Source organism: Manis javanica, chromosome 9 (genome assembly GCF_040802235.1).
Source record: "Manis javanica isolate MJ-LG chromosome 9, MJ_LKY, whole genome shotgun sequence".
NCBI classification, from domain to species: Eukaryota; Metazoa; Chordata; class Mammalia; order Pholidota; family Manidae; genus Manis; species Manis javanica.
This window is the reverse complement of record NC_133164.1, coordinates 43,271,114-43,285,767: the sequence shown is the minus strand read 5'-3', so window position 1 is coordinate 43,285,767 and position 14,654 is coordinate 43,271,114. Positions and strand designations below refer to the sequence as shown.

General features: G+C 33.0%; 1 protein-coding gene across 2 annotated transcripts in view; it reads left to right on the top strand.

The window, feature by feature from the left end:
* TDRD3 (tudor domain containing 3) overlaps nucleotides 1–14,654 on the top strand; it is a 211,316-nt gene that overhangs the window by 113,134 nt on the left and 83,528 nt on the right. For both annotated transcript variants that reach the window (XM_073212542.1, XM_073212543.1), the window contains exons 4-6: nucleotides 3,210–3,370; nucleotides 6,150–6,291; nucleotides 13,167–13,238. In XM_073212542.1, coding sequence (XP_073068643.1) covers nucleotides 3,210–3,370; nucleotides 6,150–6,291; nucleotides 13,167–13,238 — 375 coding nt within the window. The remainder of the gene's footprint in view (nucleotides 1–3,209; nucleotides 3,371–6,149; nucleotides 6,292–13,166; nucleotides 13,239–14,654) is intronic.

Genomic DNA, 14,654 nt, shown 5'->3' with positions numbered 1-14,654 from the left:
AGAGATCTTTACCTGGAGAGGTAATAGTAAATTCGTCTTACCTATCTAAACTTTTTATAGTAATTTGTTTTACTTGTTTCTTATTATTCATGAAAAAGAGAAAATCAGATAAAAAAAATCTTGGGCAAGGATTTATCTTCATTTTATATTACTTTCATTTAAAGTTGATATCTTTTTTACTTTGGGGTTGCCCTTGACACTAGTTGAACAAAGATTTTGAAATTGTCATCCAGTTTTATGGATGCATTTAGGTGATTTTTAGATGTTAAACATCTAAAAGATTTAAAGTTAGGATTTAGGATCTTAGAATTGTATTATTTTATTCTAGTATTTGTGTTATATTTAGGTCTAGTACTTCCCTATTTTTTGACTACAGAGTATAATAAACTGAATATTGTAAACATTATTATGAAAATAAATAATTACATCTGCTGATTTATTTATAGAATATTTCTGAATTGTGGAATCACACCTTAAAGTTTGATGATTCATGAGAAATGACTATCAAGACTATGTATGATTTTGGGGTTTCTGGGAGAGCCTACTAAATTGTACGTCCTCTTCTACTTTGGTTTTGAATCAGTTGAGAAATAAAGTGTAGCAAATATGAGCCAAAAAACCAACTTAATCATTGATAAAAATCAATTTGAAAGATGCGGTTTAGTGGGAGGAAATGGACACGTTCACTGAAGCACAAACGAGGTCAGCTTGTACACTCACTCACAGCAGTGCCAACCCAGTATCTCCTTCCTCATGGTCTCTGTCTAAATCTGAAGAAAAAGGGGGAGGATGAGCCCAGTATATAGTATATTCTTCCCAATCAGATAAGTCATTCCATAAATGGATAAATTAGTCTTTGAGGCTACTGTTTGAATTACCACATGCTTGGTGACGTAAAATAACAGCAATTTATTCTTTCAGTTCTGTAGGCAGAAGTCTGAACTCCCAGTGTCAGCAGGATTGGTTCCTTCTGGGGCAGTTTGGGGTTCCTTGGCTTGTAGGCATGTAACTCTATTTATTGCCCCCTTCTCCACATGGCTCTGGGTCTGTGTTTACTTCCTTCTGTCTTCTTATATAAAAACATTCATCACTGGATTTCAGGCTTTTCCTAATCTAGAATGATCTCATCTCTAGATAGTGTCCTTAAAGGTATATGCAAACTGCCTTTTCCCAAATTAGTTTGCACTTCCAGGTTCCACGTGAACATGTCTTTTGGAGGGACCCCTGTTCAACCCACTCAAAGGGCAGACTAGGCCAGGAGTTGGACTAATTAACTAGGTAAACTCGGTGCTTGCTAGGAAACATCAGGAATCAGGGGCAGGAGATCCTCCCTGACATTCTACTGCATTCTGTTCTTGTGGTTAACTAGATGTAGATCAGCAAAATCATCCTGTTCCCACCCTATGTTTGTGTTGTTGGCAGTATCTTCAATTTGTGTTTGTTTCATTGGTAATCTTTTAAAGCTATTTGTTCATTTTGTGAGCATTAATGGTTAAAATTAGATAATATAGTCTATATATCCATTTTACTGCACACAAGTAAGGTGCCATGTCAACACTCATGGGTTGTAGAACTTCCCAAATTCTGTAAAAATGCTTTATGATCTGTATATAATCTGGACCAAATGAGGGTACCCTTGTTGCTATACATATGAAGTATTAAGAAAGTTTAATTTCTTTCTTACGAAGAATTAAATAGAAACAAGTGTTTTCCTTCCACACTTCAATGGATGAGCACTTCCTAGGATGTTTGTCTCACTTTGGAACACATAGATTTAGATTATCATCGATTGCCTAACAGAGCTTCTTGCATTGATGGAGACAGTCTGTGTCTGTATTGTCCTGATATAGAACTTTTGAAATGTGGGTAGTGCAACTGAAAATGAAATTTTTATCTCATTTAATTTTAATTGATTTAAATTTAAATAGTCACATGTGGTTGGTAGACTGTATTGCACCCCAGGCAAGATATTTGTCAATGTTTAGGCTAAAAATATTGGGAGAGTAAAATAAAGAGAATAAATTAGAATAACCATAATTGCCTATGATTTAATTTACATGTCTCTATTGTAATGACATTAAAACAAGCAAAAGAAAAAAATTTATCCTGAATTAGTAGCTTATCTGTTTCTGTTAAAAGTTTTAAACTTGTTTCAACTTGGAATTTTTTTCATAACTGAAAATTAGATGAAATTTTAGCTTCTTCTCTGATTATATTCTCTGGGTATACATTTATAACTAAATTATTCCTCTGCAGGCAGAATACTGATAAATATAGAGTAGAAATTTGTTAACTTGAAGACATGCTTACTCGAGAAATTAAGTGTAAATGTCAGTCATATCACATCGTTCTGTGTTGAAAATATAAATTAATGTGCACAGAAAAGTTTCGCTTTTAGAAGACTGTAACAAAAAAGGTAGCTTTTTTTTCCTGTGTAAGTACAATACTACTTAAAGGTGTAATATTTTGTAATGTGGAAAGTATCACTTTGTGTTAAGTTTATTTTTCAGACATGTAAGCAGGCCTTACTATCATTTCTCAATTATGCCATAAGCATTTTATTACATAAAACTTTTAACTTAATAAATAGTTGGTCCTTGCATTTTATTTTTGTTCTTATTGAAATGTGGCCATTGAAGTGAGAGAACATTTCTTGTTCTTACTATGAATGCATATAATACAGCGTTATATTTTAATTCATTTAAAAAGGTAATGTGAAAATAAGTACACTCACATAATAGTTTAAATTTTGGAGTATTGTTTTCTTCATTTTTAACCAGAAGAGGGTGTACTTTAAACTTGATGTTTTTGAACTGAAAGTACCCCCTTTTAACTGCTGCTGTAAATTTGATATTCCTTTAAAAGTTACCAAGTTATTTAATTCCAGAATGTCCCTGAATGTATATGGAGGAGATGGAGGTATATATAAACAATTTAGTGCACATAAGACTCAAAAAACATCTCTTAGTACACCTTTAATTCAGTAGTATAACTTTGTTTTCCTAGAGTTTTCTTGTTACTTTCTGAAAATAAATTCAGAATTATGGGGAAAAAAGCCCCTCAGGAGACCCTTTTAAAGTTTTATCTTTAAATACCAAGAAAAAAAGAAATCCTATGTATGTAATTTACAATTAAGGAAAAAAGAAATACTGTAAATGAAAACAAAGCCGTGGCTAGAAGGTGATATTTATTCCTTTATGTTTTGACAGCTTGAAGGTCCATGTGTTTTGCAAATTCAAAAAATCCGCAACGTTTCTGCACCAAAGGATAATGAAGAATCTCAGGCTGCACCAAGAATGCTGCGTTTGCAAATGACTGATGGTCACATAAGTTGCACAGCAGTAGAATATAGTCATATGTCAAAAATAAGGTACTTGACACCTTATTTTGTGTATTTGTTACAGAATGCTTGAAGGTACTAAGTGAAATGGAATTTAAGAATTTTGAAAAGGAGGAATGGACTCCTAAGTGCATCTTAAAATTTTTCAGAAGAAATGAAGTTTCTGTTTCTACTCTAACTGTATAGGAAAATATTTAAGAATGGGATTAGTTAATCCTTGCTATGATGTTAATCATAAAAACTAAATATAAGGTGTTCTTGCATGAAAAGTAATCTTTTCAAGGTCATCCAAGAATTGCCCAGAAAAATTTCTATGAGTAAATATGATTCCTTCCTTAACAGCTGTGTCCATCACACTATTTAGTGTTTCAGACAAGTTTTATAGACCAGTTTTCTTAGGAAATAATTGAAGCTAGAGAGGTTTGTGTGCCACCCCAACTTTTTAAGAGGAGGAGGAACTCTTCAAGGAATAATTCTCCAAATCCTTCTGGCTATTTTTATGAGTCTTTCATTTTTTAATTTCCTTTTTATTGAATAAATTTGATGTGTAACATTGTGTAAATTTAAGGTATACATAGTATTACTTTGATACACTTATATATTGTAACATAATTGCTTATCACTTTATATAATTATAGTACAATATTATTGTCTATATTCATTATAGTGTACATTATTAAATCTCTATGGCTTATTTGCTAAGTTTGTACCCTTAAACACCATCAGATGTAACCCTTCCCTTTATCCCCTGATAACCACCATTTTACTGTTTCTTTACAGGTTTAATAAGCCTGTATATATATATAATATCATGCAGTACCTGTATTTCTCTGACTTATCTCAGCATTATGTGTTCAAGGTCCATCCATGTTATTATCACAAATGACTGGGTATCCTCCTTTCCTATGGCTGAATAATATTTCATCATGTATATGTAACACACCTTTTTTATCCATTCATCCATTGATGAGCATTTGAGCTAAGATTCCATATCTTGGCTATTGTGAATAATGCTGCAATAAACATGGGAATGCATATGTCTTGTCAAAGTCCTGTTTTCATTGCCTTTGGTTATATGCTCAGAAGTGGAATTGCTGAATCACATTGTAGATCTATGTAAAAATTTTTGAGAAACCTCCATATTGTTTTCCATAGTGGTTCCAATTGTAGATTCCTACCAACAATTTATTCCCATTTCACCACATCCTTACCAGCACCTGTTATCATGACTTGATGATAGCCATTCTAACAGGTGTGAGGTGATACCTCATTGTGGTTTTAATTTGCCATTTCCCTGATGATTAGTGATGTTGAGCATCTCTTCACATGCCTATTGGCCATTTTGATGTCCTATTTGGAAAAATGTCTATTTTAATTTCTGCCCATTTTTTAATTGGTTGGTTTTTGTGTTATTAAGCTAAGTTCTTTATATATTTTGTATCTCAACCCCTTATCTGATAAATGATTTGTAAAATTTTTCTCCAATTATGTAGGTTATCTTTTCATTTTGTTAATCATTTCTTTTGCTGTACAGAAGCTTTTCAGTTTGATATAGTCCCATTTGTTGAATTTTACTCTCTTCTTGTGCTTTTGGCTCATGTCCAAGAAAACTATTGCTAAGACCAATATCTAAGAGCTTGTCTCCTGTATTTTCTTCTAAGAGACTTATGGTATTAGTCTAAATGTTTTCAGTCTTTGATCCATTCTGAGTTAATTTTTGTGAGTAGTGTGAGATAGAAGCTCAATTCCATTGTTCTCCATGTGTTTCTATGAAAAGTTTTTAGAGTCATGCTTGTTGGAATGAAAAACAGCAATGAAAAGGAAGGGAAAGTGTCATTTTTTCCCTCCGTGTCTCAATTAGGACAGCTTGAGCTCTATTTTCTGAGGTGGGAATTTTCACTGGACATTGGCAAAGTCCCCTCCCTCCTTCATAGTCATTTTATATATACATGTTTGCTGCTTGGGTCCTTTGAGCTTTTTCAGTTAATGTAACATCATAGACCATACTTCTTTCCTGAACAAGCATTTAACATCATTTAGCATCCACTGTGCTCTAGTGCCTTTATTCAGGGCTGGAGATACAAAGGTAAAAAGAGTTAGATTTTGTCCCTAAGTAGCTCATATGCTAATGAGGTATGCACATAGGCATACAAGTCATAATAAATATATCAACTGAAAAGATTAGGAATCCAGAAAATTATCTCTAGTTGGGGGAGCCAAGGCTGGGACTTAAAATATAAGTAGGCATTTGGGGAGAGATGGATTAACACAGCAGATGAGTGAAAAGTTGGTCGTTAACTGGATGGTTAACAAAAAAGAACATTATTTTCTGTGAATTATAGTAACTCATAAAGATGTAAAATTTCTGTAATTGTTACTGGTCAGATATCTTTTTCTGTATTGAAACTAATTTTATACAAACTTTATCTTTGTAATGCATAGTCAAAGCTCAGAGGAAAAAATAGCAAATCTTAGATTTGTTCAGCATGCCAGAGTTGGAAAAGTGCTTTCATGTCTTACTCTAATTTATCTTTACCACAAATTTGTGAGGTGTGATTTTTATTATCCATTTTTAAAAAAAAATTTTGAAACTGAAGTTCATTTCTTTGTCAGCATGTGGAAAATGATAGTCTTGTACTTCATCTTCAGACTTCCTTTATTTAAACTATAGACAGTCTCATGAAAAATAGTTTTCCTATTAGTGCATTATGAAGAACTTGACAGCGTTCAAAACTGAATTCCAGTTCTGGGGAGGAGCTTCATTGCGTTTGAACTCTTTTTATTTTATCTTATTTTTGCTTTGCTTTAGCTTGAACACACCACCTGGAACTAAAGTTAAGCTCTCAGGCATTGTAGACATAAAAAATGGATTCCTGCTCTTGAATGACACAAACACCACAGTTCTTGGCGGTGAAGTGGAACACCTTATTGAGAAATGGGAATTACAAAGAGTAAGTATAAACCAGGAAGAATGGATTGAACTTTTAAAATACTGTACTCTTTTTATTGCATTAAGGAGACCTTCCCATAATGAATAGTAAAATTAGTCTTTTCTGCCAGAGTTGAATAGAATGAAACACAGTGATCTTTACAGAAACTATCTGCCTTTGTTTAAGCATATTGTTCCTCTAAAGCACCTGTCATTTTTCAGTATTTGTTAAATGTTATTATGTATTTTTAAACTCATTACTTACTTTTTTAAACTGCCAAACTACCAGTTATGAAAATGTGTGTAATGTATCTGTGTATCATTCTTTCTACAAAAAACAGAAGTATTTGTGCTTATATCTGAATATAATTATGTATATTTGTCTCATCTGTATATACACATGCATACTAGTGAAAGCAGATTAGAATTTCACTATAATGACGGGGTTCATGTTGCATTTATCTTCCTAATCACATTAGTTGATGTTTGCCCCATTTACGTTAATAATTATTTTCATCCTTATAGTCATCTAGGTTTTCTAGTGATTCATCTGTTTTGCTTCCAGCAGCGAATTCTGTTGATCTGCTGCAGTCAAATCTTGTATCAATCCCTTGCTCTCTAGTTTCATTGCCATTCCTATAGTTGTTCTATTTTTTTTCCCTTTATTTTCAAATGATCATGACTTTATTATTATAGTTTAAGTCTAGTATCTATTACTTGGACTGCTACAGTAGCTTTTTAACTGGCCTCTCCACATATCCTTTCCCCATCTTCTAATTTATTTTTTATACTTCTGCAAGATTATCAGTATACAGCACACCCTGCTTTTATTTCAGTGCTTAATTTGGGACTGTTTACCTAGTTCCAGTTTACCATTTCAACTTTCTAAATTATTTCACATAGATTTTCATCTACTCAAATGGAACTACTTACTCTTTCTTTGGTTTTCTATGCTTTCCTTGGTTATACTTTAAAAGGAAAAAAAAAAGATTTTCCCACTTTTATGGCTTTCATTTTGTTTCTTTCTTTTGCTAACCCCTGCACAACCAAATTGTTCCCATGCTTTTAGGCTCACATGAACTCCTTGCTTTTTCACCAAGTAAAATAGCTGCTCCTTTACAAATTCTTGGAATAGTTCACCTGTGTTAAAAAGCATATTACTTTTTACCTAGCACTAAAATTATGTTAATTTCTTGTCTCCTTTAATAGATTGTAAGCTTTTTAAGGTCAGAATTCTTGTTTTTGTCTTTGTTCAATTCTATGAATATCTGTTGAACACTCTCTAGATGATTGTGCTGGGCTCTTGCCATGTGTATATCATGTAATCCTCCTAACATATAAGGGAGTGTTATGTCCATGTAGATCAGAAATGTACATAAAGAACTATTAAATAACTCTACTTTTCAATTTTATGATTAAACAGCTAATAGGTGATAGATCTGAGCCTTCCTGTTTCTCCAAAGTGATAGCCCTTAGTCTTACATGCAGTAAACATCATAACAAATAGTTGTGACATGAGTGAATTACAAAGTACATGAAGCTATTTATTCTCTGATCTAAAATTGATGTTTTTGTGCTACCCTCAAATCTTGCATGTTATCTAGAATGAGCCAAGAGGCCTAACAATATCTAAAACTTTTGGTATTTTATGCTATGTTACTCTTTTCTATTTTTTTGAGTTTGAAAGTGCCTCTATTTGGGAGGAAAATTAATAAGGGGATTCAGGCACATTTTTTATTCCTTAGTACTTATTCCTTCTAATAGGAATATGCTACGTTTTAGGCTCATGTACTATGCAGTATAAGATAACCTTGCATAATTGCATCGTTTAGCTGAAAATGTTACAAAAGCATGTAATTCAGAAGTGGGTTGATAGTTTATATAAATAGTCAAGTTCGTGAACTTTGAATTTCACAGAGAAATCCTATGTAATTCATGTGATCTTTTCCTTTCAGAAGTTGATACACTATATTTTTATTATCATTAGAGATTTTTTAGTGTGGTAAGATGTTCTTAAATCAGATCAATACCTTACATAATTTTCCCAACCAACCTCACTAATTATAAAGTCAGTTAAACACTCCTAGAAATTTTCTGACACCACACGACAACACACACACACACACACACACACACACACACACACACACACACACACAGTTTATTAGTAGTTTGATAGTTGTCCTTGTAATGGTTTATAATATATCTTTGTATTTTGTTTCCTGAAAGTTGTGTTAGTATTTCATGTTAACGGGCAATAAAAATTTACATTAAAAGAAGTTTAAAAACACCTCAATATGATTATGGCTCCTTTTGTTTTTATAAATTTTTTCTGTTTTGGTAACCATAGCAATGTAGAAATTATGAAGAGCTCATTTACTTGAGCAGCTGGCAGGTGATACACATAGAAATCAAATGTACACATAGAAATCATAAACCAAAGAGTTAATTTTGTAAGTAAGGGGCCTTTAAACATTCTTGTAAATAAATAGGGCAAAGGAACATTGGCAGTTTTTAAACCATGTGTGGGTGTTGTAGCTATACCAAGTTGTCTATAGATAGGTGAAGAAAAGAAAAACATAAACCTCAAGGTGTTTTGTATGTTTGACAAGACAGGTTCTAGGGAGTTTTGTACCAGATGTAATTTGCAAAGTTATATAGTTCTATACATTTATTTATCAAACCTCCCAAAAAGACCTGGATTTTTTAAATGTCTTTTGTGTGTGTATGCGGTAAAGTACATATAACATTTTAACTCTTTTTAAGTGTAAAATTTAGTGGCATTAAGTTCATTCATATTATTGCACAATCATCACAACCATCTACTTTCAGATTTTTTATGTTCCTAAACTGAAACTCATACACAAAACAGTAATTTCCCATCCCCTCTTCCCCCAGTCTCTGACAATTACCATTCTACTTGCTGTCTCTATGAATTTGACTAGTCTAAGAACCTCATATAACTGGAATCATACAATATTTGGCCTTTGTATCTGGGTTACTTTATTTAACATGTCTTCAGGGTTCTCCATGTTGTAGCATGTGTCAGATTTCCATTGTGTGTATATACCACAATTTGTGTATTCATCTACTGACATACATGACTGTTGTTTTCACCTTTTGGTTGTTGTAAATAATGCATTATGAACGTGGGTGTACAAGTATCTATTTAAGTTCCTGCTTTCAGTTCTTTGGGGTGTATACCCTAAAGTAGAATTTCTGGGTCGCATGATAATTCATTGTGTAATTTGAGTAAGTGCCATACTGTTGTGCATACCTACTGCACCGCTTATATTACTACTAGCACTGCACAAGGGATCCAGGTTCTCTACATCCTCACCAACCCACATTATGTTTCCTTGATAATAACCATTCTAAAAGGTGTGAAGTGGAATCTCAATGTGTTTTTGAATTGCATTTTCCTAATGCTTAGTTATGTTTAGCATCTTTTCATAGATTTATTGGCCATTTGCATATCTTCTTTGGAGAAATGTTTATTTAAGCCCTTTGCCCATTTTTAATTGGTTGGTTTTATAAGTTATTGGTATTTTCTGAATATCATTCTTTATCAGATATTTTGCAAATATTTTCTTACATTCTGTGAGTTGCCTTCTCACTTTCTTGATAGAGTCTGTTGATCCACAAAAATTTTTAATTTTGTTGATGTTGAGTTTTATCTGTGTTTTTCTTTTGTTGCCTATGCTTTTGGTGTCATATGTAAGACATCACTGCCAAATCCCATGTCATGAAACTTTTCCCCTGTTTTCTTCTAAGAGACTTGTGGGCTAGCTTTTAAATTTATGTCTTTGATCTACTTAAAATTAATTTCTATACATGATAGAAGGGTCCAACTTCATTCTTTTACATGTGGGTATCCTGTTTTCCCAACACCATTTGTTGAAAAGACCCTCCTTTCCCTAATGAATGGTCTTACCATCCTAATCAAAAATCATTTGACTATATATACAAGGGTTTATTTCTGTACTCTATTTTACTTTGTTGGTCTATATGTCTGTCTTTATTCTAGTACCAAACTGTTCTGATTACATAACTTTGTAGTAAATTTTATCATTGAGAAGCATGAGGCCTTTTTTAGTATAGTTTTGGCTATTCAGGGTCCCTTGCAATTCCATATGAATTTTAGGATGAATTTTTCTGTTTCTGCAAAAAATGTTTTTGAGACTTTGATGGGGATTGCAGTGGATCTCTAGACCACTTTGAGTAGTACTGACATCATAACAATACTAAATATTCCAGTCTGTGGCGACATGGTATCATCTTTAATTTCTTTTTAGCAATCCTTTGCGGTTTCAGTGTTCAGATCTCTTAAGTTTAGCTTTAAGTTTGCTAAGTATTTTATTATTTTTGATGCTATTATAAATGGAAGGTTACAACTGGCAGTTTTTTTTGCTCAGCTAGTTCTCAGCAATGAGTTAAGAGAATTTATATATAGGTTTCTGGAGCTTCTTTTCTTTGCTGGTCCCTCTTTTCTAAAACTCAGCCCCACAACTTCCAGTTGCTTCAACATGTCTGAACGATGAGATTGATTTTCTTAACTTGACTCAGTGCTCTCTGTCTGCATCATGTCTCCAAGCAGGAAGACAGAGCTCGCTTGTTTTTTTTTTTCTCTTTCTCTGAGGGATTATTGTTCTGTACTTCTTATTGTCGTTTGTTTTTTTCAAGGGATTATTGTTCTGTACTTCTTATTGTCGTTTGTTTTTTTCAATCAGTTGTTTCTTACATGTCCAGATTTCTAGTTGTTTATAGAGGGAGATTTAAGTCTGAGTCTTGTAGGTTCATCAGGATGGCAAGTAGAAATCCTGTGTTTTTAATTGTACAATGTGTATTTAGAGGTGCTATTATTGGCAACTTATGCAAGCTTTTTAACGAATTTACAATATAAATTGAAATGGTTTATTGCTGTTTGAATAATATCTTTCTTATATCTAAAGTAAAGCTAAGGAAATGACTCCTAGATAATATTATGCATTCATTGGTTTAAGAAAATAGGGTAAGATCTTAAATACAGCTTGCAAAGAAATGTTGCATTCATATACAGTTTAAGTTATTCTTTGATTAGTCAGTTGAATAGTCTTGTTAGTTTTAGTGTTCTTATATAACTTGACATAAAATATATAGTATTTATTATATAATGCAAGAACTCTAGAATATTTGAAAGGGCACATGGTGACTTTTTAACTTTATTTTTCACACTATTTTACATCATATTTTAAGCTCAATATTTTCTGTAATAATAATTACTAAGAATGCACAAAAAGTTTAACGTTGAGATTATGTACTAAATGACAACTAGTGCTTGACATATATATATATATGTTAACACCTTTAAAACAAAACAAATAGGAGGAATAGAGGACTGAAAGATGATGACATTTTTGAAGAACTTTATGATGTAAGAAATTGCTTTTCCTAGGAGGATTTTTTTTCATTTTCTTAATATATTGCTATCTCTCTAATCCTAAATCAAAGTTAGGGAGAAAAGAAAACTAAAATTATAGGGTTTGGAAGGTTATTTTTATTAAAGGAAAGTCAGTTAGTTGAATACTTCTTCAAAGTATAAATTGATTTGAAAAATAAGACTTTATTAAGGAAGTTTACCATAATTGAAAGCAACCTTCATATTACGAACTATAGTAATCTGATCTGTTTAAATAATTAGAACCTTTATCACCTTTATCAGTATCCATGTGAGCTGTTGTTAGTCACAACTCTTCTGATACCTAATGTGTAGTTTTCCACACCAAGCAATTCAATTCTCTGTGGACACCAATCAGACGTCCTGAAATTTAACTCATTTCTGACACTACTTGCTTTTGAGTTAGCACAGACTCAACAGGTTAAGGACTCAATCTCACTAAATTGCCACCCACTTCAGATGCGAATTACAAGTAGGGGTTCCCAAGTTACCACACTTCTGTCCACTTTGGTTACAAATTGGGTGTTTCATGACCACCTGCTCAGGTTCAATACCTTGCTATGACAGCTTCAAAACTCAGGGAAGCACTTAATTTAGTATTACCGGTTCATTATAAAGAACACAAATGAACAGCCAGATGAAGAAGCACAAGGAAGGATCTTCTGTCCTCATGGAGTTTAGTGTGTTCCACCCTCCTGGTACATGGATGTGTTCACTAACCTGGAAGTTCTCTGAACCTCTTCGTTTAGGGTTTTTATGGAGGTTTGTAACTTAGGCATGATTGATTAAATCATTGACTTAAGTGATTAGCTCAGTCTCCAGCTTTCTAATCACATGGTTGGTTCCTTTGACAACCAGCCCCTACCCTGAGCTATCTAGGGGCCCATCAGTAGTCACCTCATTAGAATAAACACAGCTATGGTCCAGGGAGCTTGTTTTGAATGACGAATGATGCCCCTCTCACCTCTGTCACTCAGGAAATTTCGGGGGTTTTAGGAGCTGTGTTCCAGCAACTGGGGAAGAAGGCCAGATACATATTTTCTTATTATATCACAATATCACAGTCTAAAAATCATTTTGAAGATAATTTCTAGGCAATATGTCATATTACAGTTTTAATGTTTTGAAGGTGAAATTCTTGTTACCCAACTTTGTTGTCTTTGAATTTACTATTTTGTTGAGATTTTTTACTATTCTCTTATTATGGGAGCAACTTGATAAATAGTTCTTAAAATTGCATGTGAATGTATATTTTGGTATGGGGAGATGAGGGGAGAGCCTTTGCCTAATTATTGAAGTTAGGAATAAAATATTGTTTATAGCTTGAAATTATTATAGAAGCCTTTTCCCCCCATTTCTTATAAGAATCTATTAAAATAAGTGAAATCCTAGTGCACTGTAAATGTTGTAGATGTATTTTTTATGTATAATTTCTGTTTCATGACTCATTTTTCCCACAGAGCTTGTCAAAACACAATAGAAGCAATATTGGAACCGAAGGTGGACCACCTCCTTTTGTGCCTTTTGGACAGGTAGGGACTTTCATGTTGGCAGATGAATTTTAATCAGCAAAAAGTGTCTTTCATTTGTATTCAAGCTGTGTTTAGTTTTGTGCTGAACTATTCATTTGAAGGTCATGGAATTATATGGAAATATATTAACTTTGGGTATTTAATAATTGTGGGGTCTTTTTCTTTAATTAAATTGTTGGTTGTAGATCCTTTTCTCAAGAGCTGTTAACCCAAAGATTGAAGCAATTAAGAGGCACACCTGAAGAGTAATTTAGAACTAATTAAGATAGGAGGGTGAGGGGGCATGGGGTTTTTTTGAGAGAAATTTGAAATTAACAAGACAAAAATATGCTATAATTTTTCACTTTGTTCAGTAAAAACAAAAGAGGAATGAAAGTGTCAACACAAGATGTGACACAAAGGCAAGGACACAAGAGGCAGGAAGGGCATCACTGCCCTTCAGGAGAGCATCCTGTCCCAGCCCTCCTTCCTGAGATTCTGTTCTTTAGCCATGATCCAAATTCCCATCTCAGTCACGGACTTAATTTTGTTTCCTTTTGTTATTTTCCTTTGCAACCTCAGTGGCTGTGATCCTTCTCTCACATAAGGTTTTCTGTCTACTTCAGATTTTTTAGTCGGACTTGAGGTAGTTCTTCAGCTGGCCGATATCTTATGTCTTCTTTGTGCTCAGCATCAAATTACATTCATAACAGTCTCCTCCAGCCTTTTCCTGTTTTATTCCTGACAAGTGTGAGAATAATGCTTATGGCAGCTTGCACTTTGCTTCATGATGCCACCAAAATTTAGCTATTGGTAATCTGCCTTGCATTTGCTCTTATTTATCTTTGACAGTGCTAGCTCAGAGTGAAGATAAGTTTGGGACACAGCAGGTAGGAAACAGAGACCTATATCTTGATAACCCTTTAAAAAAATTTTTGGTGTGAAAAACAGATGTCTAGTTAGTTGATCAGGAGATAAATTGGTAGGATCTGTGGACTGGCATCCTCTTCAAAAAACTTTTTGTAGGATCTACATAAAATTAAATCTAAAATCATTCTCGCATCATGACTATTTTGAAAATATTTTAAAAATAGGTCGATTTTAACTGTGTTGGACAGACAAGATAAAAGGAGGCATGATGCCTTATGGCCCATGTTGATGATATTCTCTCTTCTACTGGTATAATAAAACTCCCAAAATTAAAACTGAGTGTAAACATTCTAATAATTTATATTTAAAAATAATAAATTATATGTTTGTAAAAATTTACTTTTTCCTTAAACATTTGGTGATAATATTTCTTTCATAAATTGCTTAGAGAAACTCATGATCTAATTATTTTAAAGAATTTGAAGTGTGAATTATAGCTTTTTTATTGGAAGTATAATAAATGTTATAGTTTCAATAATACTTATTTGTTTATAGAGTCCATTCTGA